This window comes from Lissotriton helveticus, chromosome 2_2 (assembly GCF_964261635.1).
Source record: "Lissotriton helveticus chromosome 2_2, aLisHel1.1, whole genome shotgun sequence".
NCBI classification, from domain to species: domain Eukaryota; kingdom Metazoa; phylum Chordata; class Amphibia; order Caudata; family Salamandridae; genus Lissotriton; species Lissotriton helveticus.
The window spans coordinates 36,568,927-36,596,187 of NC_136060.1; the positions used below are offsets into that span (position 1 = coordinate 36,568,927).

The 27,261-nt window shown below is 46.5% G+C and overlaps 1 protein-coding gene across 2 annotated transcripts in view; it reads right to left on the reverse strand.

Moving 5' to 3' along the window:
• Positions 1-533: 533 nt before the first annotated feature.
• PDLIM3 (PDZ and LIM domain 3) overlaps positions 534-27,261 on the reverse strand; it is a 117,962-nt gene continuing 91,234 nt past the window's right edge. For both annotated transcript variants that reach the window (XM_078678044.1, XM_078678043.1), the window contains 3 exons: positions 11,077-11,207; positions 10,284-10,395; positions 534-1,834 (listed from right to left, as the gene is read on the reverse strand). In XM_078678044.1, coding sequence (XP_078534170.1) covers positions 1,651-1,834; positions 10,284-10,395; positions 11,077-11,207 — 427 coding nt within the window. In that variant the 3' untranslated portion in view covers positions 534-1,650. The remainder of the gene's footprint in view (positions 1,835-10,283; positions 10,396-11,076; positions 11,208-27,261) is intronic.

Below are 27,261 nucleotides of genomic sequence, written 5' to 3' on the forward strand. Positions count from 1 at the left end.
CAAGTTGGATTTTGATGGCTTTCTCAATGACTTTAGCTGGGAAAGGCAGGAGCGAAATGGGTCTGTAGCTGCTGAGGGTGTTGGGGTCCACTGTTGGTTTCTTTAATGTGCATTGACTTCTGCATTTTTCCAGCAAGGCGGTGGTCATGGAAGTGTTGATGATAGCGGTGAGTGTGGGGGTGATGATGGTTCTTTCAAGGATGTATATGAAGTGGGGGCATGGGTCTGAGGTATGAGTCACCCAAACACTGATCTATCCTTTATCTCTCTCCCATTGATCCATATACCCGTTCTCTCTGTCTCTTATACACAGACACAAGCACACACTCACAATCAAAAGTTGCAAATCAGTGAAGAAGTATTTGCACTTCAATAAAACCATATGCCCTCTCCATTCATAGGATCTCCTCACAGGTGCAACACAAAGGCGCAAGCCTGGGAAGGAAACCTCACACTGTTGGTCTCATGCTGTAAGAGTTCCCCCGGTGCATCTTTGCAAACAACTCCTTTTACAAGAAGAGCAAACATGAGGGTAATTTTGTACACATGGTAGGTTTTTATTCATATATTTGTTTATTGCATATAATTGACAGAAAACAGATACTGGGTGTTACTTTTGTCAGAATGTATGTCTTGTCTCAGATAAGTCATGTTTGTCAGTTTTACTTTAGAAAAGTCAATATTCACCCATATTGTGCACAAGGCAAGCAGTAGTGACCCAGGATATCTTATCAATGTTGATACATTTTGTGTGGAAATCAAAGAGCGGTGTTAACAGATTGCACACATGAAGGTGCAATTTCTCACCAACATTTCCATATTGCAAAGATTGAACTGTTGCCAATGTAAATTTGCATCACCTCTGTACGACCTAACAAGTGCAACAACAACTTTTTCACCAAATTACCAGCAGAAAAACAACATTTTTCACAGGTGGGTGAGTGCAAAAAAACTGCCTTGCCAAAGGGGCTGCCTATGTTGTGATGTGAGTGAACTGCGTGAAGCTATGTTGGTTCTTACATTTCTGAAAGATACTGCTAGATGCTAGATAAATAAATGAAATGAGTGAGAGCAAGTGTTTTTTACAGGCAATCGTGAAGTGACCCGCCTTTGCCAACTTTTGTGAATTTCTAGCATTGATTTAGCACTGGTGAGGGTGCGAAGCTAAGAACATTTGAACTGCAGATGCCTGGCCGTGAAAGCCTGCCGCACAGCACACCCATGCACCAACTGTGCTCATCACGAAAATTATACGGTAGTACAGATTCCATGCTCATTCATTCCCTGGCCTCTGACTTCCGACTGACCATTTTTGCCAACGTGGTCTGGAAATGTCGAATGCCTTTTTAGTTGTTTATTGATCACATTTCTTGTAAATATAATTTTCGAATTAGAGTCCCTTTCAGCTCAGTGTGCTCTCATTTTGAAGTGAGAATACATCTCAGCATGTCAAGTTCACACACCTTTGCAAAAAGCAATAGTGTAATGTATATGTGCGGCAACTGGCGAATAGCTCCTAAGCCCTCACCTGAAGCAAAGGCGAAACCATCAAACATTTGTAAAATTGTGCATTTTTAATTTGAGCAGGTAGCCAGCTGTCGCTTTTGTCCATAGACAGTGGTAAAATGTGTGTGCGGATGTATGTGCAAATCAGTGGTATACAGCAACTGCGTCATAGCCGTCAGGGGGTCTCATGCGGGATCTGGCGTGAGTTTCACAGTACAGCTGTCCCTCCACGAAGAAGTAGCCCTTCTGTTTCAAGTTTATGTTGCAGTCAGAGCACACAAAGCATTCTGGGTGACGGTACTTGTCTCGTGCCTTCACGACTGCGCCACTGCATGAAAAAGAGGCAAACATAACAAGAGATTAATGTTAAAATGCAAACCATGAGCTTAGACCGCCACCTGAAGTTAGAAGACACGACTGGGCAGATTTACAAGAATTGGCGCATCTCTGCATATTAGCAGAGATGCTCCAGTTAATTTGCGACATGTAAAAAACCCTTGCGCCACCAGGGATGCGTCGCATTTACAATGCGGCGCACCGTGGCGCAAGGTTAGAGAGATGCATGACGCAACTTTTGGCGTAAGGGCAGTGCATTGCTGGAGTCATGTCGCAAGCCTGACACAACTGCAGCAATGGTCAGGAATGTCTCTTCCTAACATGCTGCGTCACTCTTTAAGCCTGCTTCAAGCAGATGCAAGGTTTTGACGAAGTGGCGCCGTAAACGCTACACGTCACTTTTACGAGGCTTTCTTACGTCAGAACGCCCACCCTGCATACATTATACCTGACGCAGGTATAATGTAGTGCAGGGCTTTACAACGTGACCCATCTCTCTAGATGCGTCACATTGTAAATATGTCACAATGTGGCTCATTGTTTACGATGCTGCTGCGCACAGAAGTGACGCAACAGCGGTGTAAAGTTGTTGCAAGGGGCTTGTAAATCTGCCCCAACAGGTTTTCCCAGGGCTGTCTTCTTCTGCACAAGCAGTATTTTATTAATTAAATCAAGGCACTGGCTCTCCAACGCTTTGCACTAAGCGTGTACCCATGCAAAACCGTAATAACTAACTTGCACATCCTTTAAAGCTGACTTGCTTTGTTCTCATAAATGTTCATCACCGTGATTCACCTTTATGCGCACTGTGCCTGGCGTATTTGACAATACGCCCATGCATTCAGTAATCGTAAAGAGGTCCTATGTCTTCATGTACATACTGTGCTCTCCTGACGCCTGTCTGCATGCTTCTGATAGCTGCTGACCTGTGAGCTTTGTAGTGAACTGGTCCTCTGATACTGAATTGCTGGGACTGTACTGAAATGCATTGGGCTAGGCAATATTTTGGTGGATCACAGCAAGCTACTAAGTCTTTTGACTTAACATTGGGGTCGATTCAGGATCAGAGCCTCCAAATAAGGGTCACACGAGAGGTATGTGATCCCTTAGCCCAGGCTCTTGCGTGGTCGGCGTCAGCATCACAGTGCAGAAGTTTTCCATCCCTGTCACGCCCTTGTCCTGCTCTCCCCCCCCCTGCCCCCTCCCCCCCCCGTCCGTCCGCCCGTCTGTCCTCCTCCTATATTCCTCGTAATACCACCGTGGATTGCAAACACGAATCATTTTCATACCCTGGGCGTACCCTTTTCCTCCAGTTCTTTCTAGTCTGATTTCTCGCCTCTGCTGCTACACTTTGCCCGGTATTGCTGTCTTCAGTCACTTTTGATGAAGCATCTTCATCCATCACACTCATGTTAAATTCCCTCTCTAGCTCCCTCTTTTATACATGACAATTATTCTACAGTAGTGACTTGTAATGCTCAAGGTAACAGTCAACACGTTATCCCTTCTTATTATGTTTAGACCTCTGATTGATGCTTTCCTCAGCCAATCTCTAAACACTGCTTTCCATGACTTGCCTCGGGGAGGGGCTAGCCACTTACCTGATCAGGCATCCCGAGGTGGGATGGGGGTGGGGCACTTGCAGACGCCACTAACTCTATAGGGCTGCTGGGGTCGATTGGAGCAGATATAATGTGGCATGAGCCAAGAGAAAGAATGAAAGGAGGGAATGGAAGAAAGAGTTGATGTAAAGAGAGGGGAAAGAGAGGTCAGAGGGAGGAGAGCAAAGAACAGAGAAGGAGAATGGTCGTGAGTCGCCCTGGTTGCCCTTTCTCCATTTCACACCCCTGGTTACCATATTCTAACCCCCCGCTCCAAAAGCCACTTTACTAACTCTCCCCGTGGTCAGTTCTTTTCTTACCTTCCTCTCTGATTGTCTCTTTCCAGTAGCGTAACATAAAATGATGCCCCCCTGCAAAATGTGATGAGGGACCCCGTCGTCTCTCTCATCGCACAGATATTCATTGGTCTTGCCCCCCTCCCCCCTCCCATGCTGCAGGTGGCCTGCTCGGGAGAGCAGAGTGACTTTCACTAGCGTTTACCTATTTCTTAGTCCGTGCCATTGTGTGCATTCTGCAAGGCCTGCAATGGCATTGCTTTGGGAGGTGTGAAGGCCCCCTCCAAAACAAGGAACCCTGGGGACCACTGCATTATACCCCTGTCTCTTCTCTACTTCTGATCTCTTGCCGAACATTTTCCTCTGATGGCATTCTTCACCACTTACACCTATGACTGACTTTATTGTTTTAGTAATATTTTATTATTTTTAACAGTGCAGGATCAATAGTGCATATGTTAGCTCTCTTCAGTGCAATGTTACAAAAGGATCCAACCATTCATTACTTTCCCTACCGATCTCCCCTTACTGCTTTATCGCCTTCGACCCCATCCAATGATGAACATACATTCCCTTGTCCTAGCATTTCTGACCAGTCATTGGTCTTTCAAATCTGTTCTTCTACAGCTATTCTTTTTAGGTGTTTACAAATTGTGAAGAGGAGGCAGTAAACAGATGCTGGTTTTTCCTGTGGGGAGTGGGGAACTGTTTTCATAAAGTTGATTCAGGCGTTTTATTTTGTCAATGAAGAAAATCGACCATTTGTTACAGAATTATTGGTATTCATTCACCCTTGTCTCTAAAGTGTGTAGTCTAGAACCTGAGAGATGGCTGCAGATAAGGTGGCTTTTGTGGATTCAATTCATCACCATTTTGATTTGTTAACCCAAGTGAGCCACTAAATAAGTTGTTGTGTTTCTTTTACTCGTTTGTGCTTTGAAGAGGGGGCAGTCAAATTGTTCATGGTTTTGGATCTGACTCCTAGAGAGATATTGCTTGGCACAGAGGAGGTTTTCCTTTGGGGAGTTTTAGAAAAGTGGTGAGAGTTTTGATTGCATGTATCAGGTCCAGTATGTGGCTGCGGTGGCTGCTGCTTGTTAGTAAGAGTTAGGTAGGGTCACTGGGAGGGGTATCTGTAATTTTTACCAGGGAAGACCAAAGTAGTCTGCAGTGGTTATGACTACGGTGTGTTGAAAGATCAGATTGCCATACCTTGCCAAGCTGCTTGAAAGAGCTGCAACTCTGCAGGTGCAGACGTTTGTGGAGACACATAATACCCATTTCGCTTTCTAAGCAGGTTTATTCCCTGATATGGGCTAGGAATCAGCTTTCATTTTCGCGCTTGATGACCTTCGGATTTTTGTAAATAGTAGCAGAAGCAGGGCCATGACATAATTAGATCTACCAGAGGCATTCAACACTGTCAGCCACCAGCTCCTGCTCCAGAGCTTTGCCAAGTGTTATATCATGGTCAAGGCCTTTCTACTGGATAAAGCCCAATTCGGGCGTTTTTACCTCATCTACTCTCTCAGTCTGTTTAGGTGATCCCCAAGGCTTGACCTTCTTTCTGTTGTCTGTTACATGCTTTTGAATGAACTTTTCATATGTACACAAGTAACACACACATCCCTTTTATTGTGCAGGGCAAATAGGATACTAATGCCCTGTACAATAGGCAACACTGGGCGGTTGCAATGGTGGATCAGTAATATCATTTCGAAGTGTAATCACACTGAATGAAAGATCATGTTGTACCATAATACTTCAAACAGCTCAGACAAGGGGTCTTGCATAGTTGATCAGGAGGAAATTTGGATCATGACTATTTTGGATTTTTAACTCTCCAAATCACTGTGATGTTATGTGAGAAGAGTACTTCCCTTCCTCAACTTGTTCCTTGAAAGTGATGGGTTACCTGCAAAATTCGTGGGAATACCGCTGATTAGTTTGCTGACAGTATTTGAGAAGAGTATGTAGGAGGGGTAAAAGTGATGTTACCAGAATCTAAGAAAGAATAGAGAAATATAGTCTCCAGTCCTCCGAAGGCGGTCACAGATCTTAAAGCATATCACCTTCTTACAATGCTAAACACAGACAGCAATATGTGTGGTAAGTTGGTACATAATTGGCTGAGTTAGTGTAACACATCTGATACACCTAGATCAAAATGCATTTGTAGTACCTGGGAACATGGGACACAATTCATCATGTTGGCTCTTGTTGAGGGAAAGGCTTCAACTTGGAAAGGTGATAGACACTAGTGGCACTGGGCACTAAAAAAAGCAATTAATATGTTGGGAGTTCCTGTTTAGGGTCCTCGGTAAAATGGACATTGGCCAACCAGTTCTAACCTGCGTCAAACCTTTACACAATGAACCACAAGCAACTGTATGAATGAACTCTGTGCTGTCAGACCGTTGGTGCCTTCGACATGGAACAAACAAGGAGTCCTCGACTGTTCCTACTCATGTTTGCTTTAGCTTTGTTGCCACTGGCCTGCCTCCTGCGAGAAGAATGTTGGGTTTGGGAATTTTCAAGAGGAAACACAGAACCCATAACATTGCTCTCTACAGATGATATTGTTATATATCCACCAGACCCAGCATATGTTGTAGATACATTTTTAGACTGTGGCACACTACCTAACCTTAAGCTAAATTGGAACAAATCTATCCTTTCCCTATTAAGACGCCTGAAAAACAGATAGACCCAGTCTTCTCAATGAGGTTGCTTCGTTTTGCCATCTTTGTAAGAAGATTGCAAACTCCCTCTCCTAAATTTGTACCATGATTGTAATCTTTTAAATGTATTGACTTCTGGACGTACTTACCCTTGTTGTTTATGAGCAGGATCGCCCTGGCCAAAGTGGTTTTTATATTAAGATTTCTTTGTGTATTTCAAAGGTGCATGTGTATGTGTCCTAGTGCAGCTTTCAAACCACTGGATGGCATGCTGAGAGATTTAACATGAGAGGTGGGGAGGAAGGACCAGGATAAATCTGGTTTTTTTTTTAATGAGACAGTGATGAGGAAAAACTGAAATTTCACACAGCACAACTGCAATATCTTGTCAAGGGCTGGACTTAATGTAGGTCAGTTGAATTCTGTCTGCGATCGCCTGAGGAAAGGGTGACTCCTACCAGTAGCCACAGTGCCTTCCTGCACAGAATAATATATGTGAAAGTTGACAGGTAATGAGAGTCACAGCTAGGAGGGAAAACCTAAGAAGTAAAAAAACATTTTTGGCAATTTGTGTAGATCTCGATTGAAGATATTGATTGGATTGGCAAAATCAGCAAGGCTCTAAACTTCCTCTGACATAAGGAAGGAGAAAAGAGCCAAGCAAGACAGAAGATGCAGATTCGGATGGTCCACAAGGAGGTTGAGCCAGAACTATGTGCGGGAAAAAGCACAACACAAACAGCAAAGGTACTGAAGACAACAAGTAGACAACAATTAAGATCCAATCTGCTGAGAAAAATCAAGGAAAGCATGTAAAGCAAGGTGACGAAGAGTTCAATGAAAAATCAGGGAACGAATGTTTGTGTCATGTTTTGCTGTTGCTAGCACTGTCTTTTATATGACTCAACAGGAACTCATCTCACAGGAAGAGATTCTGGTACAGCTTGGATTGAAAAGTTCCCAGAGGTTGAAACTGAAACAGCAAGACCAGCATCATGATTGGACTCTTCATAATGCCAAGCTCCACTACCAATTGGGAATTCATGACATTCATAATTCCACAAAGAAGCCCAAGTCGGACTTTCCACGCACCATGTGTTATCTTGGTGACATGATGTATGCACTTTTTGCTGTCTGCTGTCCATAATTCCCTTCTAGCTCCACTAGGCATGGAGGTGCTAGAGCGACTCCTTTGATCTGACAAACATGCCTTTGGCATGGAGTGGCGAGTGTGTGTGTGTTTAGGGGACTTATTCTCCTTCCACTCGGGTAAGCTTTGATCTTTGTCTTCTTAGTTCTGGGTATGAACATCACATATCTAGTATGCTGTTTCACTGGTGAAATAGGGTTTGATATGGATCTAATACAGAGTCCAATTTGAGTGACCTACTTTTTGCCTCGTTGACGGTGGGTGTGTGGGATGAAATGCGAAGAAGAGAGCTCTGCCTGTAAAAGCCCACATTTTGTGTTTGCTTTCTGACAGCTGGTGGTATATTTCTGGACTGGCATGAGCCCCACTAACAATGCTTCATATAAAATAGTTTTGAGTTGTAATCCTCAGGGCCCATCTTTCAAAATAAAGTCAGCTGCTATGGACAGCTGGGGTAAGAGGCTATGAGCAGGATACATGTGAGATATGCCTACACATACACACATCTGTACACATGCAAGCTTAATGAGGAAGACCGTTTTGCAGAAATGCCATGCTATGTCAGATAAGTAGCACTAAGACAGATGGGGCTCAGTCTAAATTGCTATGATTTGATTGGAGACTGAAACAAACTGCCCCAATTTTTGTGGGTAGAGTGTATCTTATATAATGTTTCCACAGTGCCTTTTTTTAATTTAAACTGTAGCTCCAGTTTGGGGCATGATACAATATTAGTTGCAAAATTTGTATTTATTAATTTATTCAAGAGTTTTAGATAATGCTGGCCAGACCCAAAGGTATCAGAGCACTTTACAACATTATCACGATCATAACAGACAACAATTAGTTCAGCAAACAGCAGTTTCGAGAGCCGAATGAGGTGATGACCCAGAGGAAGACACAGAAGACGGAACCAAAATAACAAGGTATAGAAACTATCTAGCCCTGGGCAATTGTTATCCATCTGGTTAAGATGCCAGTTGTAAAGAATCCTACTGCGCTGGGTGATTGCTATCCAGCTGGTTGAAGTGTCGATTAAGGAGGAAATCCTTTAGCTGTCTCTTGAAGTTTATGAAGGATGGGTTAGTCCTGATAAATACTGAGATGGAGTTCCAGATTCTAGGGGCATTGCCCGAGAAGGAGCATGTCTGGGTTCTTTGTTTGTGATTTGGGCGGGATGAGAAGCAAGGTGTTGGTGCTTCTTAGGTTTCTCTTCTGACCCTCCTTTTTGAGTTTGGATGCAAGATAATCTGGTTTACCAATGTGAAGAACTTTGTGAGTGAGACATGCAGTTCAGAAGCTGGAAAGAGCTTCAATTGGGAGCCATTTGAATTCTTTCAGAGAGGGTGAGATGTGATTGAATTTTCTGATTCCAGTGATAATCCTAGTTTCTGCATTTAGAATAGTTCTTAGGGGGGCTAAGAGGAATTTTGCCGTACTGTGAGGGTGGCATTTGTATATAAATTATTGGGCCCAGAATCAAAATATGAGATGATTTTAACACACCTGATTAATTAATATGGTTTATGTTTGTCATATTAATAGTAGACAACTCGTAATGGAATCTATCCTTTGATCTGCCTGGTTGTGTGAGTAATCGCCGCACCAACTTGCTGGACAAAAGCATCAGGATAATGAGATCAGTGGACACTCCTCTGCTAGAAGGAGGAGCATCACCCCAATGCTCTGCTAGCAGTAGCTAAATGAAAACTAAAATGATAATAACCAGCGTAACTATCATTTTAGTTTTCCATTTCCTGGTGCAGGCAGAGTTGGACTGCCAGAGCAGGGGCCAGGAGGATGAGTGGTTGCTCCACTCTAAAGTGCACGTAACGGTTTGACTGGCCCTCTCGGCAGACTATAACAGTCATGCGCACTTTGCATGTTCTGCACCCAGGCTGCATTACAGCCTGGGTGCAGAACATGCCCAGGCTCCCATTCCCCATCTGAGCACCAAACCACAGTGCTCAGACCAATCACAACGCTGCTTTGCAGCTAAGGGAGTCAGGATCCTGGTTGCTTCCTGGTTCCTGCTTCTGAGGAGCGAGAGGCAATGACGGGCTGACTTAGAGTCGGCAGGTGCCGGCCTGAATGTAAGTGGTTTTTTAAAAGTTATTTATCATTTTATGTAGTGGGGTATCTGAGATAAGTATGAACAGTAGTAACAGAGAATGGGAAGTATCGGATAGGCATTCCATTTGACTACTGCAACTCATTGCTAATAAGTGACACGTAGAAATCCTTCAGTCTACTGAAATAGCAGCAGAACATTTTACCATCAGAACACTCACTCAAATCAGTGAGGTAAAATCATGCCTGCTCATGTAGTCGTTTGCAATAATAATTCGCTGTCTTGGCAACAAAGCCTTTCCACCACTATTCTTATGTGGCCCCTTTTCTCTCTAGATGCTGCTTATTATCATCTCACGTTCCTATTCTACGGGGACATCCTCCCTTTTCATACCATTTCTCCTCCTCGCCTCTGATGTCAGCTGATATGACTCTTTTTGGCTTTGTACCTTTCATTGTATTTCAATATTTTGCGCTCTTTTCTCGCTCACATTTCCAGATCTCTTTATACATCATATACTTTCACTTTAAGGTTCGTCTGATAAATGCCAATTACACAGCTTGTCTATAGCTTTCAGTGTTTGAGAACAAAGGGGGCTGAAGTGAGGAGGAATTAGCTAAATGAATCAGAAGAGCAACTTACACTATTCCATTTCCACATTTGTCACACATTGGCATCTGGTGTGCACCAGCGCCACCCCCGGCGTGTGCCTTAGTTACTGGTGCTCTGACGCTTCTTATGCCAGAGGGGCGATCTGAAGAACAAAAAAATACACAAATACTGTAAAAAAAGGCATTGATAATGTAGAATAGAAACACGATAATGGCAACATTAATGTTCTCTGTACCTCATGTGATCAGTTAATGCCACAATGTGGCAGCCATTTTCCAATTTACAGTGAGAAATTGCATCTTTTTTCAAATTACAAGGGAATATCTGGTTGGGGCACATCATTAAAACATGATCCTGTTGACATTTCAAATGAATGTATTTCAATCTGTTATTAGAGGTATTGTTTTGAACAATATGACTCTTATTCATGTCATGGGTTATCCTGCCAGGTGGTAGCTGGTGAAATCTGCCTGTGGGGGAAAGCTTTGGAGTGTGAAATTACTGCAAACCTCAAAATTGGGATCGGCTGAACAGGGCCTCTCCTTAAGACAACTGTTCTAGAAACACATGCGGGAGTAGACAGCCATCTGCTATGTATGCTACTGATCGTTAAGCCCGTATCTCCATTTTCCTTTCCCTCTTCTATTTTCCAGGCTGGCACTGTTATAGTCTTGCATTTCTCTTCTCAGCAATTCTGCTTCAGCTGGTGCACCAAATAGGTAGCCATGACCATATGACACTGATAAAAATGCAATGGCTCGGAGTTTTAATAACGGCCAATGTCTGAGCTGGCATTCATTTCCATTTCTCCTTGATTTCTTACCTGCATCATCGTCGACCATGTCCTGCAGCACCTTGAAGGAACCCGATTGGCGAGGCTTGTTCGACTCTTCTGTGTTGTCGTGAAGCATCTTGTACACATCAGACTGGGGCACTGATGTGGGAGCTAGGTCACTGGGAAGGTAACAAGTGAAACAGGAGTGACAACAGGTGCATAAATGACTACCTCCTACATTGAAATTCAATCCACAATCAGAAATCTTGATGAAATATAACGCTGTAATCTACATCATAACATTACAAAGATTGAAATATATCCCACGTACTGTACAGTTCAATGAATAGAGCCATGTGTGTACTGCAAAAAATGGAAGGAATCTGCTGTAACAGCTTGAAACGTTTAGTGTGAAATACATGTATGTTGAAACATCTACTAAAAAACAGTCCTACATTATTATTAGTTATGTACTTTATAATTTTTTTTTAATAGAAAAAATATTTTAAAATTGCCTATTTCCAACTTTGATCTGACCATAAATTTGACTTTAACCTCACCATGTCTTGACATTCCTTCAACTGGGTAAATCTTTTTTTCTAACTATAGCTCTATCCAATTTGGCCAGTTAAGGCAAGTGGAAATAATGGGAAGTTTTGGAAGTCAAACTTTGACTTTCAATAAAAAAAAAAAATAATGTTTTCCAGACATTATTATTTTAGCACTAAAAGTTTCAAACTACAAGTTGTTCATAATACATTTTAAACTACATGTGGCAGCACCATTTCAGCAGGAAGTCCGGCACTCGGTTTATTGCCCAGTGTTAGCCAAGCCGAACATCAATGGATATGATTCCATGGAGCTCATAGACTGACATATGATCAGAATCACCCTTTTCTCATTAAAATTCTATTTTTCTTTCAATGGGACTTACACAAAATATTACTAGACTGGGATAACTTGGATGTTTTCTTAATTCAGGGTGGTGGAGACGACTCCAAAGTAGGAATTAAGTGGGATGAAGTCCAGGGGCTTAAGGAGAAGACAAAGGCCCTACTCCGCTCCAACCCAGAATAGGCTCCAAAGAATGTCCCCCAGTGGATCTCAAAATGAGCCAACACAACCGCCCCACCAAGCCAGCCAAGTCCAAAGGACCTACCAGAAGAGCCAGCTAGTTCACAGTGGAACTGAAATCCACCAAATGCAATTGCCCGCAACTCTAAAGGAAGTGGCGCACCAGCTAAGAAACAGGGGACTTCACCGCCTTCAATACAGAACTCAACCAGCATTACCGCCTGCTGAAAGAAACAATGAAGAACACACTCACAGCTCGCATAGAAGCCAGCACAAACCGCAACAAGGTGCTCTTTGCCATTGTGAAGGTTTTTTCCAACCCCACAGCCACCAAGAACGACATCACCCCCTCCCAAAAACTGTGTGACACCCTGGCAGACTCCTTCCACGACAAGATCTCAGTCATCTACAAAAACTTAAAAACCCAACCCCACCACCACCAACAGCTTCAACCTGCTCCAGCACACAAACACAAAATTCAAACTCCCGCTCACCCATTGGGACCCTCTCACAACTTAAGCCCCAATCACCATCATGAACTCTGTACACTTAGGAGCATTAGCGGGCCCCTGCAAAAACCACCTCTTCAACCTCAGGAGCAAGACGAATGCCAAAGATCTCAAGAAAGTCCTGAACACCTCCATTACCTTGTGCTCCTTCCCTGAGAAGAAACACGCTGAAGTAAGGCCCTTCTTGGACCACGGAGAAACAGCAGCTCTCATTCTCCTGGACCTATAAGCTGCCTTTAACACCGTCTCCTATCACATATTGATCAACAGACTCCACCACATCGGAATCCAGGGACACACCCTCAAATGGATCACCTCATATCTAACCAGAATTACTCAGAGATTCCGTCTTCCACTGTTCACCTCTGAAGCCAAGAAGATCATCTGCAGCATCCCTCAGGGATAATCCCTCTGCCCCAATACTCTTCAAAACATGCATTACCCCTTGGCCAACCTCGTCAAATCGCATGGACTCTATATCATTTCCTATGCTGATGACACCCAGCTCATCCTATCACTTTCAGATGACCCCTCCACCACCAGAGCCAATTCTTACAAATGTATGATGAATGCTATTGACTGGATGAAGGACTACTGCCTCAATCTGATCACGGACAAGACAGAAGTCCTCATCTTTGGGAACAACACCTCACCATGGAATGACACATGGTGGCTGGGCATGGATCTCAGCCCACCGCCCACCCCGACAGACCATGCCCGCAACTTTGCATCATCTTGGACATCAAGCTCCGACAGACCATGCCCGCAACTTCGGCATCATCTTGAACAGCAAGCTATCCACGAAGCACTAGGTAAACACAGTCTCATGCGCGTGCTTCAACACCCTATGCATGCTTCACAGGATCATAAAGGTGGCTCCCAGTCGACACCAGAAATACTGTCACACTGGCCCTCATCACTAGCAGGTTGGACAACAGGAACACTCTCTACATAGGAATCACTGCATGCCTCCTGCAGAGACCACAGCCAATTCAAAGCTCATCAGCAAGACTCATTCTCGGCCTCCCGAGATGGAATCACATCACACCTCACTTTAAGAAGCTACACAGGCTCCCGATCCAGAAGAGAAGCCAGATCAAGATGTTGATTCATGAACAGAAAGCCCTGCACACCATAGGACCAGCATACATCAACAAGTGCATGGCCTTCTACCAGCCAACCAGACACCTACGAACCACCTCTCTCTCTCCACAGAGGCCCCTCAGATCCACTGCGAAGAAAGTTCTTTCTCTCATATGGTGTCCAAAGCGTAGCTTAGTGTCATATGTGAGTTACATGGGTGGTGCATGGGTGTTCCCATGCAGTCAGCCATGCCTTTTGATACTAAACCCCATCTACAAACAATAGTAGACAGGGTTTAGCGCCAAAAGTTAATGCAATCTGAAAGAATGCCTTAGAAGGAGAAATGTTTTTATTTCCCCTTTATTTTCCGACACTGCATACGTGCTGCACTGCGCAGCACATATATAAAGTGGGAAAAGTTTTAAAGTGTGTCTAAGCATAGTATTTTGTACTGGAAAGGTACCCTTGCAGTACAAAACCTATGGTAGACTCAGACACGCAACATAGCACGGTGGCGCTAAGGGGTGTGCCTGGAGCACAGCAGTTGAAATCAGCATCGGTGCTAGGAAGAGGGTAGGAGAGCACCATATATACATATATATATATATATATATATTCACTGAAAAAACCATGGGTTATAGACCATATATAGTTAGGAATTAGCATTTACAAAACCTTATTTTACTCACACAAAACCATTGAAATTCCATATATAGTTAGTTGCACTAACTATATATCGCGCACCCGCAATCCACTGCTGATCATGTCACATCTTACATCATTCATGACATGGTCAGTGACATCACTGATGACATCACTGATGACATCTCAAATGACATCACTGATGACATTACTGAAGACATCTCAAATGACATCACTGATGACATCATCCAGTGACTGTGTGTTTCTGTAAAGTTTAAATATGTTTTACATATTGAAAAATGAGTAGATGTAGAAGTGTCTAAATAAAAGATTTAGTAGGTGCGTGACTGACTGTATGAGTGAGTGATTAAATGTGTCTCACTGAGTGCATGGGTTAGTGACTAAACTGTCTTAATTTGTGCATCATTATGTCTGTTGTTCTGTAAACTGCTGCATGTGTTGATCAGTAGCTATATGAGTAACTATATGGGTTATTGATTGATTGTCCAAGTATTTGTATGGGAGACTGAGTGTGTGTGTGGCTGGCTGGGAGATGTGTGACTCTGTGCAGATCAATGTGTTCTTGTATCAATGATTGTATAAGAGAGTAAGAATGTGTTAGTATATATTTGAAAATGTAAGGTACTCTATGTTTAACTGTATAGATTAGAAAATGGAAGTGTGATTGATTCTTTACAGGACTGACTATGTGTGTGAGTAACTCCATGGATGAGTGGCAGAGTGTGAGTGTCTGTATAGGTGTATGAGTGCATATGATAGTGTTGTAAAGATGAGTGATTGTATGTATGAATGATTGTATGGGTGAATGAGTGAATGTGTGTGTAGACATAGGAATCAGTGAGTGCGTATGTAGTAACTAGTATTGGTGTGTCAATGGTTAAAAAAATTATATTCTGTATTTAACACTGGGTGTAAAAGAGGTTATATTAAAGTGTGAGGAGATGCATTGTATTGTCACATGAATGATATCATCAGTGATGTGACCATTGATGTCAAATGAGATGTCATCAGTGATGTCATCAGTGATGTCATTTGAGATGTTATCAGTGATGTCATTTGAGATGTCATCAGTGATGTCATTTGAGATGTCATCAGTGATGTCATTTGAGATGTCATCAGTGATGTCATCAGTGATGTCATTTGAGATGTCATCAGTGATGTCATCAGTGATGTCATTTGAGATGTCATCAGTGATGTCACTGACCATGTCATGAATGATGTAATATGTGACATGATCAGCAGTGGATTGCGGGTGCGCGATATATAGTTAGTGCAACTAACTATATATGGAATTTCAATGGTTTTGTGTGAGTAAAATAAGGTTTGTAAATGCTAATTCCTAACTATATATGGTCTATAACCCATGGTTTTTTCAGTGAATTTTCAAGGTTTTGTAAATGCTAATTCCTAACTATATATGGTCTATAACCTATGGTTTTTTCAGTGAATTTCAATGGTTTTTTATTAGCAAATATCAAAAGCTTTAAAATGTCAAGTACGTGGTAGGTAAAAACATTTTCGTGTTTATGCACGCTGATGTGCTTTGAACGCTGCCCCCCCCCTCTTTTCTTTTAGGAGTATTCTCTCTTTGCAGATAGTGAAGGGTAGGTAACGCAGGCCTTTGCCCCCGTTGTAATCCGTCGTGCCTGCTTCCCCTTCCATTTGATTGATTGTTATCCAAGCATTTACTGTTTTGGAATTGGTTCTCTTTGGTTCATTCTCTATTTACAAACAAGCACAGAGTCGCAATACTCTGTTTAGTCTTTGCAGATAGTGAACAATCGTTAGAAAAAACAAAAGGAATCAAGCAAAATCAGTAGGCCACTAATGGGATCTCTTTTTGACCTCGCTAAAATAGAAACATTAGGAACAACCCCTCATGAGAAATATGAAACTAGTGAGAGGAACCGAGCTCGACGCCATGATGGCTGCAAGACAGCTCGGCTCCGCCGCCCACCCCGCCCAAAATAACGACAAACCCTATGCAAATATTAAAAATATATACAACACACCAGCAAAGTAACAGGGTAAAACGTTTTATTAAATAACTATTTACATGGCAGCCTGCTGCAACATCGATCCAAATGCATGCCGCCGTTCCTGGGATTTCTCCCCGACTACTCTGCGGCCTACGAGATGGAGAGGCCGGGGCGTTGACTAGGCGGGGCCTCCGGCCGCAACCACAGCGCCAACGATCGCTGCTGACGGAGGGGAGCCTTGCCGGTGAGACCACTGATCTGAAGAACCGCTGCCTGCGGTGCCTCCCCGAGCCGCTTGACGGAGGCCCCCGAGGGGCGGTGTGGTGGCGCGGACTCGGAGGGGGCGCTTGGCTCCTGCCCCCTCCCCAAGTCTTGTTGCCCTGGTGTGGCCTGAGATCGCCCCGACATAGGCGGCCGGCTCCCGGGGTCCGGCGGAACTTTTAGCCTTTTGGTGACTCTTCCATTCTGGACCTTGTCCCACAATCCGTTTGACCTGAAGACACGTCCTGCGGTGCCCTGGTCCGACCATCACATATACCTGCGCCAGGAGACGGCGTGGGGTGCACTGGAAGGGAGAGGCGGCGCGAACGAGCCTCCCCCACCTCCCCAGGTGGAGGCTTCTCAGCTGCACCCCAGCGCTTCACTCGACATAGGCGGCCGGCTCCCGGGGTCCGGCGGAACTTTTAGCCTTTTGGTGACTCTTCCATTCTGGACCTTGTCCCACAATCCGTTTGACCTGAAGACACGTCCTGCGGTGCCCTGGTCCGACCATCACATATACCTGCGCCAGGAGACGGCGTGGGGTGCACTGGAAGGGAGAGGTGGCGCGAACGAGCCTCCCCCACCTCCCCAGGTGGAGGTTTCTCAGCTGCACCCCAGCGCTTCACTCGACATAGGCGGCCGGCTCCCGGGGTCCGGCGGAACTTTTAGCCTTTTGATGACTCTTCCATTCTGGACCTTGTCCCACAATCCGTTTGACCTGAAGACACGTCCTGCGGTGCCCTGGTCCGACCATCACATATACCTGCGCCAGGAGACGGCGTGGGGTGCACTGGAAGGGAGAGGCGGCGCGAACGAGCCTCCCCCACCTCCCCAGGTGGAGGTTTCTCAGCTGCACCCCAGCGCTTCACTCGGCCAGCTGAGTTGCGCCTGCTCTTGCTATTACATCGTCTCACCCGCCATCCGGCTGAATTGCACCCACTCTTGCGGTACAGCGACAGGCGGCTGCCACGGAGCTCACGAAATGGCGGTCGGCTCCACAGACTTGGGCCTGGCCTGCAAGGATGGCTCTGGGCAACCCTGGAACTCGGACGCTTGACTGCTAGGGCATGGGCCCCATTCCCAAAAGCGTCCCCTCAGCCTTGAAGATTCTACAAGAGTCACCGGGGCCCCCGACTCCCGCAGACTTCCGGTGGGGAGCGACTGCCATTATTGCTCGCGGAATGGCCACGACGTAGCCACGGGGTGCTCTCATGCTGACGCCAGCTTCAGTCTGAAACATCCAGAAACACTGTAGTATCGGGTAGTCGCGTAATGCGTCATATGACGCGCCGCATTAGCGCACCCGATGCGCGAAGCGCAGCTTCCCGGAAGCGATCCGGGGCACGGCGCGGAGCACGTAACGTAAGCATAACAGGTCATGTGACTTGTTAATAAAAATTTTCATTGGTTCATTTCACTTTTGGTTTCCTAATGATGTAAGGCTAGGTCAGGTGACCTAAAAATAACAGTTTTCATTGGTTTAGAACTATTTTTTGTCCCAAATGATGAAAACCCCTCCTTGTTTCCTCACTCTGACTTTCATCTTTGTGAGAGGAAGACCTTTTTTCATCACTTAGCAATGGCAAGTGTTGTAGGTTCAGCTGGTGCATCCCCACCACCACCACCACCTCCTAGGAAGAGAGTACCACCTCCTCATGTGGTGGTTGAGCAAGAGGTGCCCCCCCCACCTTCTTGTTGCCTGATTCGGCCAGCTCAATCGATCGAGCATGAGACTCTGTTGTGATCTGAAGAACTGCTGCCTGCGGTGCCTCACAGAACCGCTTGACGGAGGCCCTCGATGGGCGGTGTGGTGGCGCGGACTGGGAGGAGGCGCTTGGCTCCTGCCCCCTCCCCAAGTCTCGCTCGGCCAGCTGAGTTGCGCCCACTCTTGCGGCCTACGACATGGAGAGGCCGGGGCGTTGACTAGGCGGGGCCTCCGGCCGCAACCACAACGCCAACGATCGCTGCTGACGGAGGGGAGCCTTGCCGGTGAGAGCCACTGATCTGAAGAACCACTGCCTGCGGTGCCTCCCTGAGCCGCTTGACAGAGGCCCCCGAGGGGCGGTGTGGTGGCGCGGACTCGGAGGGGCGCTTGGCTCCTGCCCCCTCCCCAAGTCTTGTTGCCCTGGTGTGGCCTGAGATCGCCCCCGACATAGGCGGCCGGCTCCCGGGGTCCGGCGGGACTTTTAGCCTTTTGGTGACTCTTCTTTTCTCCCCGACTACTCTGCGGCCTACGAGATGGAGAGGCCGGGGCGTTGACTAGGCGGGGCCTCCGGCCGCAACCACAGCACCAACGATCGCTGCTGACGGAGGGGAGCCTTGCCGGTGAGAGCCACTGATCTGAAGAACCGCTGCCTGCGGTGCCTCCATGAGCCGCTTGACGGAGGCCCCCGAGGGGGGGTGTGGTGGCGCGGACTGGGACGGGGCACTTGGCTCCTGCCCCCTCCCCAAGTCTTGTTGCCCTGGTGTGGCCTGAGATCACCCCCGACATAGGCGGGCGGCTCCCGGGGTCCGGCGGGACTTTTAGCCTTTTGGTGACTCTTCCATTCTGGACCTTGTCCCACAATCCGTTTGAGCTGAAGACATGTCCTGCGGTGCCCTCGCAATGCGGCCTGGTCCCCGAATGTGTGCAGGGGGACGGTATTGATTGGATCAAGATGGCGGCTTCACACAAAGCTGACTCAAGTGTTGCAGCTGATGCTATGCAAACAAAAACTGGTTTTCAGTTTGTACATTCTTCAGGGCCCCCGAGGGGCGGTGTGGTGGCGCGGACTCGGAGGGGGCGCTTGGCTCCTGCCCCCTCCCCAAGTCTTGTTGCCCTGGTGTGGCCTGAGATCGCCCCCAACATAGGCGGCCGGCTCCCGGGGTCCGGCGGAACTTTTAGCCTTTTGGTGACTCTTCTTTTCTCCCCGACTACTCTGCGGCCTACGAGATGGAGAGGCCGGGGCGTTGACTAGGCGGGGCCTCCGGCCGCAACCACAGCACCAACGATCGCTGCTGACGGAGGGGAGCCTTGCCGGTGAGAGCCACTGATCTGAAGAACCGCTGCCTGCGGTGCCTCCCCGAGCCGCTTGACAGAGGCCCCCGAGGGGCGGTGTGGTGGCGCGGACTGGGACGGGGCACTTGGCTCCTGCCCCCTCCCCAAGTCTTGTTGCCCTGGTGTGGCCTGAGATCGCCCCCGACATAGGCGGGCGGCTCCCGGGGTTCGGCGGGACTTTTAGCCTTTTGGTGACTCTTCCATTCTGGACCTTGTCCCACAATCCGTTTGAGCTGAAGACACGTCCTGCGGTGCCCTCGCAATGCGGCCTGGTCCCTGAATGTGTGCAGGGGGACGGTATTGATTGGATCAAGATGGCGGCTTCACACAAAGCTGACTCAAGTGTTGCTGCTGATGCTATGCAGACAAAAACTGGTTTTCAGTTTGTACATTCTTCAGGATTTTTCCATCCAAGGCTGGTTGAGAGTTTGTAGAACAATGGCTTCAGATTTTCAACATACTACTCTTCAACATTCTTCATAAATGTAACAATGTGAGACTCACTAGGAGAACGGCCGTTTATCTTTCCTTTCAAAATGCTGCCAACAATATTTTCTGAATGGAAGACACCATCTTGTAGCATAAAGGAGTGCGTCAAGGGTGGTATTGCCCAGAATGTCTTGTTTTCTAGTGCTCGTAATGACGAAGCCAGAACTGCCGAAAGGGATTCTGGTCCTGCCGCTACTTATTAGAGACATTGAACTATACTCTGGACCTGCCTGACCTCGACCAAAATGGCGCCAGTATGGGAGCGACTTGCAACTCCTTATGACGTTCTAGTTACTTAGCCTTGACGTTATGGGGGATGTATGCGGTCTTTGTGCACATGGCGGGCGGGGAAGGGTACTGACTGGGCATACGGACAACCCTATTGATGTCGGTTTTTCATTATTGATTATTGTATTATTAAAGCTTCGAAGTAATGTTACCCATGATACTCACCCATGGTGTGCGTATGGACGATTTTATTGTAACTAATCCTGTTATACTTTCAATTATAAAATCAACCTTCACTGATACTGCAACCGTTTGTCACGTTTAGTTTTTTCAATTAAATGGCTCGCTTGTTACATACTCCTATACCCCTGGCTTTTGAAAGACACCATCTTGTAGAATAAAGGGCTGCGTCAAGGATGGTATTGCCCAGAATGTCTTGTTTTCTAGTGCTCGTAATGACGAAGCCAGAACTGCCGAAAGGGATTCTGGTCCTGCCGCTACTTATTGGACACATTGAACTATACTCTGGACCTGCCTGGCCTCGACCAAAATGGCGCCAGTATGGGAGCGAATTGCAACTCCTTATGATGTTCTAGTTACTTAGCCTTGACGTTATGGGGGATGTATGTGGTCTTTGTGCACATTGCGGGCGGGGAAGGGTACTGACTGGGAATACGGACAACCCTATTGATGTCGATTTTTCATTATTGATTATTGTATTAATAAAGCTTCGAAGTAATGTTACCCATGATACTCGCCCATGGTATGCGTATGGACGATTTTATTGTAACTGATCCTGTTATACTTTCAATTAAAAAATCAACCTTCACTGATCCTGCAACCGTTTGTCACGTTTATTTTTTTCAATTAAATGGCTCGCTTGTTACATACTCCTATACCCCTGGCTTTTGAAAGACACCATCTTGTAGAATAAAGGGCTGCGTCAAGGGTGGTATTGCCCAGAATGTCTTGTTTTCTAGTGCTCGTAATGACGAAGCCAGAACTGCCGAAAGGGATTCTGGTCCTGCCGCTACTTATTGGAGACATTGAACTATACTCTGGACCTGCCTGGCCTAGACCAAAATGGCGCCAGTATGGGAGCGTCTTGCAACTCCTTATGACGTTCTAGTTACTTAGCCTTGACGTTATGGGGGATGTATGCGGTCTTTGTGCACAATGGCGGGCGGGGAAGGGTACTGACTAGGAATACGGACAACCCTATATACTTTCAATTATAAAATCAACCTTCACTGATCCTGCAACCGTTTGTCAAGTTTAGTTTTTTCAATTAAATGGCTCGCTTGTTACATACTCCTATACCCCTGGCTTTTGACCCTTTCCTACGCGCGGTCTGTACTACCGCCCTCGGGCGATCTATGTAATGAACAAACTACCATTGCCGAAACACAAGGGAATGCATCTCAGAGAGATAAGTCAAGTACGTGGTAGATAAAAACATTTTCGTGTTTATGCACGCTGATGTGCTTTGAACGCTGCCCCCCCCCCTCATCATTTAGATTACCACCGCCCATTGCACAAAAGCGTACCGGGAGCTCCCCACGCAAAAAAAACGATTTTTTTTTTTTGCCCCGCGGGGCCCTTTTAAAGCCTCCACATCAAACCTAGGGGGTCAGGAAGGATCTACTATGCCCCCTTATGGTCATTTCCCCCTTTGTTTTGGCCTCCTCTTGTCTCTCGATCCTACCGAGAGACAAGATGGCGGCCGCTCCGGACTGTTTAGAATGTTGACAGACACCGGAGAGCCAATCAGCTTCGCTTCGCGAAGTTCCGTTACGCGTCAAGTACGCGAACCGGAGCGCTACCCGGAGCGCTGTTACAGATATATATATTTTTTTGAACGTTAATTTCTCAAAATCCACTGGAGCACATATATTGAGACCTAGCAAAGGCACATCGGGCTACCAGTCCCTACAATTTTGCCAAGTTTCGTGCAAATCCATTCAGCCGTTCGAGCTAAAAGTGAGGCCAACCGCCCTATGGAAATTAACATGGGAAAAACGCGTTTTGGGACCCCCCTTTTTTCTCGGCCCCCCCTTGACGAAACCCCCCCCAATATTTCAGGGGCTGCTCAGAAACAAAATGTTACATTTCCTGAAAATTCCAGCCAATTCCGTCCACAAACGCCAAAGTTATTAGACATAGAATTTTCAAAAATCCCATAGAGAAAAAATCCTAACTATATATACCTAATGGCGACCGCCAGTAGGTAATATATATATATATATATATATATATATATATATATGGTACTCTCCTGCTCCCTCCCTGTCAGGTAACACAGTGCAGCATTTTTGGCAGCACTGCGCTGCATTCCGTGATTCTTTTGTGAATCTGGGCCTTGGTGTTTGATCCCATTTGGTGGGAGATTAAAAAAATGCTTCCTGTGGTGATGCAGGGTCCTTCTTTCATATACCTTGGTCATGCCCCAGGATTCAAACGTACTGGAAAGGTATAACCTGAGTGCTGAATCAGGTGGTGGGTGAGAATGTCCCGCATGAACCGAGGTGGCTCATCCTGGGAGTGACTGGAGAAACGACGTGGCCGCAATGGTCCAGGACTTGGCCGGCCCTGGCAGGCGGGGTGGCCAAGAGAAACATTGCCCGAGCATGACGAGCAGGGGCAGCCCCCACACTCACAGCCTGGAAGAAAGACCTGTACTGGTGCTATGGTACAGAACGGGTTATACATCAGAGTCTGGGCTGCCCACGTAAAGGTGAAAAGATATGGAGTGCCTGGGCCAGGTATAGAGACCTTTGATTAAGGCCCTGGGAAATGTTATGTGCTGATGTGGGAGAAATTATGCTATGGTTTACGGCGAGAGAATGTCGGTATTTACTAGCAGGAACCTACGATGGGGTACATATTAAGAACTGTGAAACCTGTATCATATGTCTCTCCTAATATGTAATTTTTGCATGGATATTGAACGGAAGCTTGTTTATGTTTAATAAAAATATGTTTAAAAAAATGCTCCTAACAAGCAAGAGCAAACACCGTTTTCCCTGCCCATGCCGCAATGAACACCTTTCGGCCCAGGCCTTTGGAGGCTCAGGGAGGGGGGAATAGTGGTAATCTTCCTATATAAACACATTTTGTGCCCAAGGGTGGGCTCCCCGCAGCCCCCTTTATGAATTCAGCCCCAGGGGTGGGCTCCCCAGTCGATAAACTATTTAAATGCGTCCCGTTGCATATGGGAGCATATTGGGGCCACAGGGGCCTTGGGGATCCCCCACACACCCAACAAATGTATGGAGGGTGGCCTGGGAGGTCACTGGGGCATCCACCTTTAATAATATGAGCCCTGGGGATGGGGTCCCCAGGGCGGACAACAGCTTGGGAAGGGGGGGCCCTTCTCAAGGGGGGCCCCCTTCCCCTTTTAACATATTATGTATGGCCCTGGGACATGGGGTCCCCAGTGCCTAACAAAATAAATGGCCCTGGGAGATGGAGTACGTGCCCATAACTCCTTGCGTGCTCATGACAAGCTGAGCTCATCATGAGGCACGGTGACGCTGTGCTCATGACGAGCTGAGCTCGTCATGACCGCCGCGGTGCTCTCACGCGGGATAATTCCCCCGCTGTGCTGAGCGTTCTATTGAAACGGGCATGGGCGTGACGAGCTCAGCTCGTCATGAGCACATCACCACCGTGCTGCTTGACGAGCTGAGCTCGTCACGAGCACCATGGCGCCGCGCGCGGCCCCACTCCCCCCAGCACCGCAGGGGAATTAGCCCCGGGGTGAAGGGGTTAATAAGGCTTGTGGAGGGGGGCCATGCCGCCCCCTCCCCTTTAATTTAAAAAATAATGCCCTGGGGGATGGGGTCTCCATTGCCTAATAAGGCTCGGGGAGGGGGCAATGCAGCCTCCTCCCCTTTAAAAAAAAATAACGCCCTTGGGGACAGGGGTCTCCAGGGCTAAATGAGACTCGGGCAGGGGTCAAGCGGCCCGGCTCCCCATACATTTAAAAATAGGGTCTGGGGGATGGGATCCCCAGGTTCTTCTACAGGCTTGGGGAAGAGCGCTGCAGGGCTGTTGGACTTGGTCCTTTTTGCAGGGTCATCCCTGAAATTTTCGCCTTCCTCCTGTATTTTTCCTGACCTATTGTGGGTGGTTTTATGACTCTGGGCACTTTACCACTGCTGATCAGTGCTAAAGTGCATATGTTCTCCATTGTAAATTGTTGTAATGGATTAGTGACTCCATGATTGGGTATTTGATTTACTTGTCAGACCCTAGTACAGTGCACTATGTGTGCCCAGGGCCTGTAAATCAAATGCTGATGGTGGGCTTGCAGCACTGATTGTGCCACCAACAGAAGCAGCTTGTAAAACATGGCTCAGGCCTGCCATTGCAGAGCTTGTGTGCAGTCTGGGACTGCCATGTCGACTTGGTAAGTGCACACACTTGCCAGTCCCTAAGACTTCCCTCTTCTATATGTTAGTCACCCCTTATGTAGGCCCAAGGTACTCCCATGGGCAGGGTGCATTGTATGTGAATGCCCTGGTGTGTGTAGCATGTCCTGATATTGAATTACAGCCAATTTAGTTTTTCACTATTGCAAGGCTACCTGTTCCCATAGGCCAGAATGGGCGGTTTGATTATAACATCTTATAATCCTAACTGACCCAGGGAAGAAGGTAGAAATTCTGGTTTATGAGGCCTGAACTGTTAAAATACATCTTTTAGTGAGGGTGATTTTTACATTCTGTGTTTGAAAATACCACTTTAAGAAAGTAGGTATTTTCGTTGATAAATAGACTTGAAGATGATTTATATTTTTGTTTGAAAAAAAATGGCAAAGGAAACTTGAGACAGACAATATAGACATGTCTAGAGCAATTGAGCTGTCAACTAAAATGTTATTTAATGGCTCACTACAAAGTCAACATTTGATGTCTATTTGTGATCTATATTACTCCCCAGCTAAACTGGGAAAATGGAAATCCAGAAATGGTGATAAATGTAATCGATGTGGTTATTTTGCTGCTGACTGTATTCACATGTTCTTTAACTGCCCCAAACTATACCAATTTATTATGGATGTTCAATGCTTTTTAAATAATAGTCTGGGGATAGATGTGCAAATATCTGCTGAATTGGTTATTTTTGGACTCCAAACAAATCAAATTAGAAGGAGGTCAGCTGCAGAAGAAGGATTTCTATTTATTTGTATGTCTGTTTATCGATTTTGCATTACTTCTCGTTGGTTAGATTCTGATCCACCGGTCTTTAATCACTGGCAATTGAAATTAATGTCTATATATCAATTGGAAACTGCCGTTTATGAATTGAAGGGGGTAAAAAGGAAAATATTTGGTCAAAATGTGTGGGCTCCTATTTCTAAATGGATTTGATTTATTATTGCTTTATTGATTGACTATTTTAAGCTCCTTTTTACTATGTGTTAATATATATTATGACTGCTCAATTTGACCCTTTTATGAAGGAGATTTATTCTGTTTTTTAGGTTTTGCCTAGCCAATGCGTACAAAGTACGCATGCGCTAGCAAAACCTCTTGAGATATATATGTGATCGATGACCCGCCTCTGCCTCTCATTGGCTAGCTCCATAAATGGAGGCTAGCCATTGGGAGACAGAGGCTGTCAATCGCTCTTTCTCGGGGAAAACGCGATTCGGGGGCGTTTCTCGGTTTTTTTTTAAGCCCCGCCCCTTTGTCCCAGGCCGCGCTGTGATTGGCTGCCGGCCCAGGACACCCCCGTGACGTCATTTCCCGGGCCGCCCTGTGTTTGGCTGGCCTGACTTGTTGTATGAGTGCAGTCATTGCCGTACTGTCACCCTGTGCGCCAAGGATGCAGCTCGACGGCCAGTGACAGGCAGGGCTCTGTGGAGGAGCGCGAGCAGACCCCGGGGAGAGGCCGCCTGAGGGAACCCGCGGGGAGCCGCACAGCCCGGGCACCGGAGCAGAGACCGGAGACTGCTGTGTGCCGCCGAGTGGGCGCTGTGCTTCGGGGTGTGGGTGAGCTGGAGCGGATGTCTCGGGCTGAGGGGGTCACCTTTAGTGTCCCAACAGCCGCGGCCGTGCGTGCGTGCGTGGTTGTGTTTGCGGCAGCAAGGCCGCCTGTGTGCGGAGCGCGTGTAGTTGTTTGTGTACTACGCATACTATTACTAATGTGCATGGTCTGCCTGCATCCATCCTGCACGAGCGCCGCTCAGCGGTGAGCCCGCTCTGTGCATGTGTGCGCTCCACTCATATCTTTATATGTGCATGCTGCCTTCTGCTGTGTGCATGCGTCTGCCGTATACGCCCGGTGCATGTGCCTGCTGTACTCGCAGACTGCATGCGTGCCTACTTGCGACTATGCCCGCTGTGCATGCAGGCGTGCGTCATGTGTGTGTTCTCTAAAGGAATGCATTTACTGTTGTTGGCACAGTTTGTGTGCATTCACTCCTTCATGTGTTATGTAGGTATACCTTATGCACGCTGTGTGCGTGCGCCTTCTGCGATTGTCGTACGTGCAGCCTCCTGTGTGTGTGTGTGTGTGTGCACCGTCTGCTCTGTCTGCATACCACAAGCCTGATGTTTTGTACTGAGTTATCCGCAGACACACTGCATGTGTGTCCCTATTAGTATATAGGGTGATCTCAGTGTGTTGTTTGCACCTTATACGGGTAAAGGGAGGTGGACCTATCAAGGTGTCGAACGAGCTGAGGCACAAAGCTGTAGGGAAAACTAGACTGACGGCAACAGGTATAAGTAATTTCTATAGCGCCATAATGCCGGAGTCAAACGTAGCGCTAAAATCCACATAAACATGACGGATCCTGGCACCCAATTACCCCTTAAAATAGTAGCATCTATATATCCTAATGTAATATTAAAAAGAGCAGTGTTGTGCCTTATTCTCCCGGATGTACTGTTAAATAGGC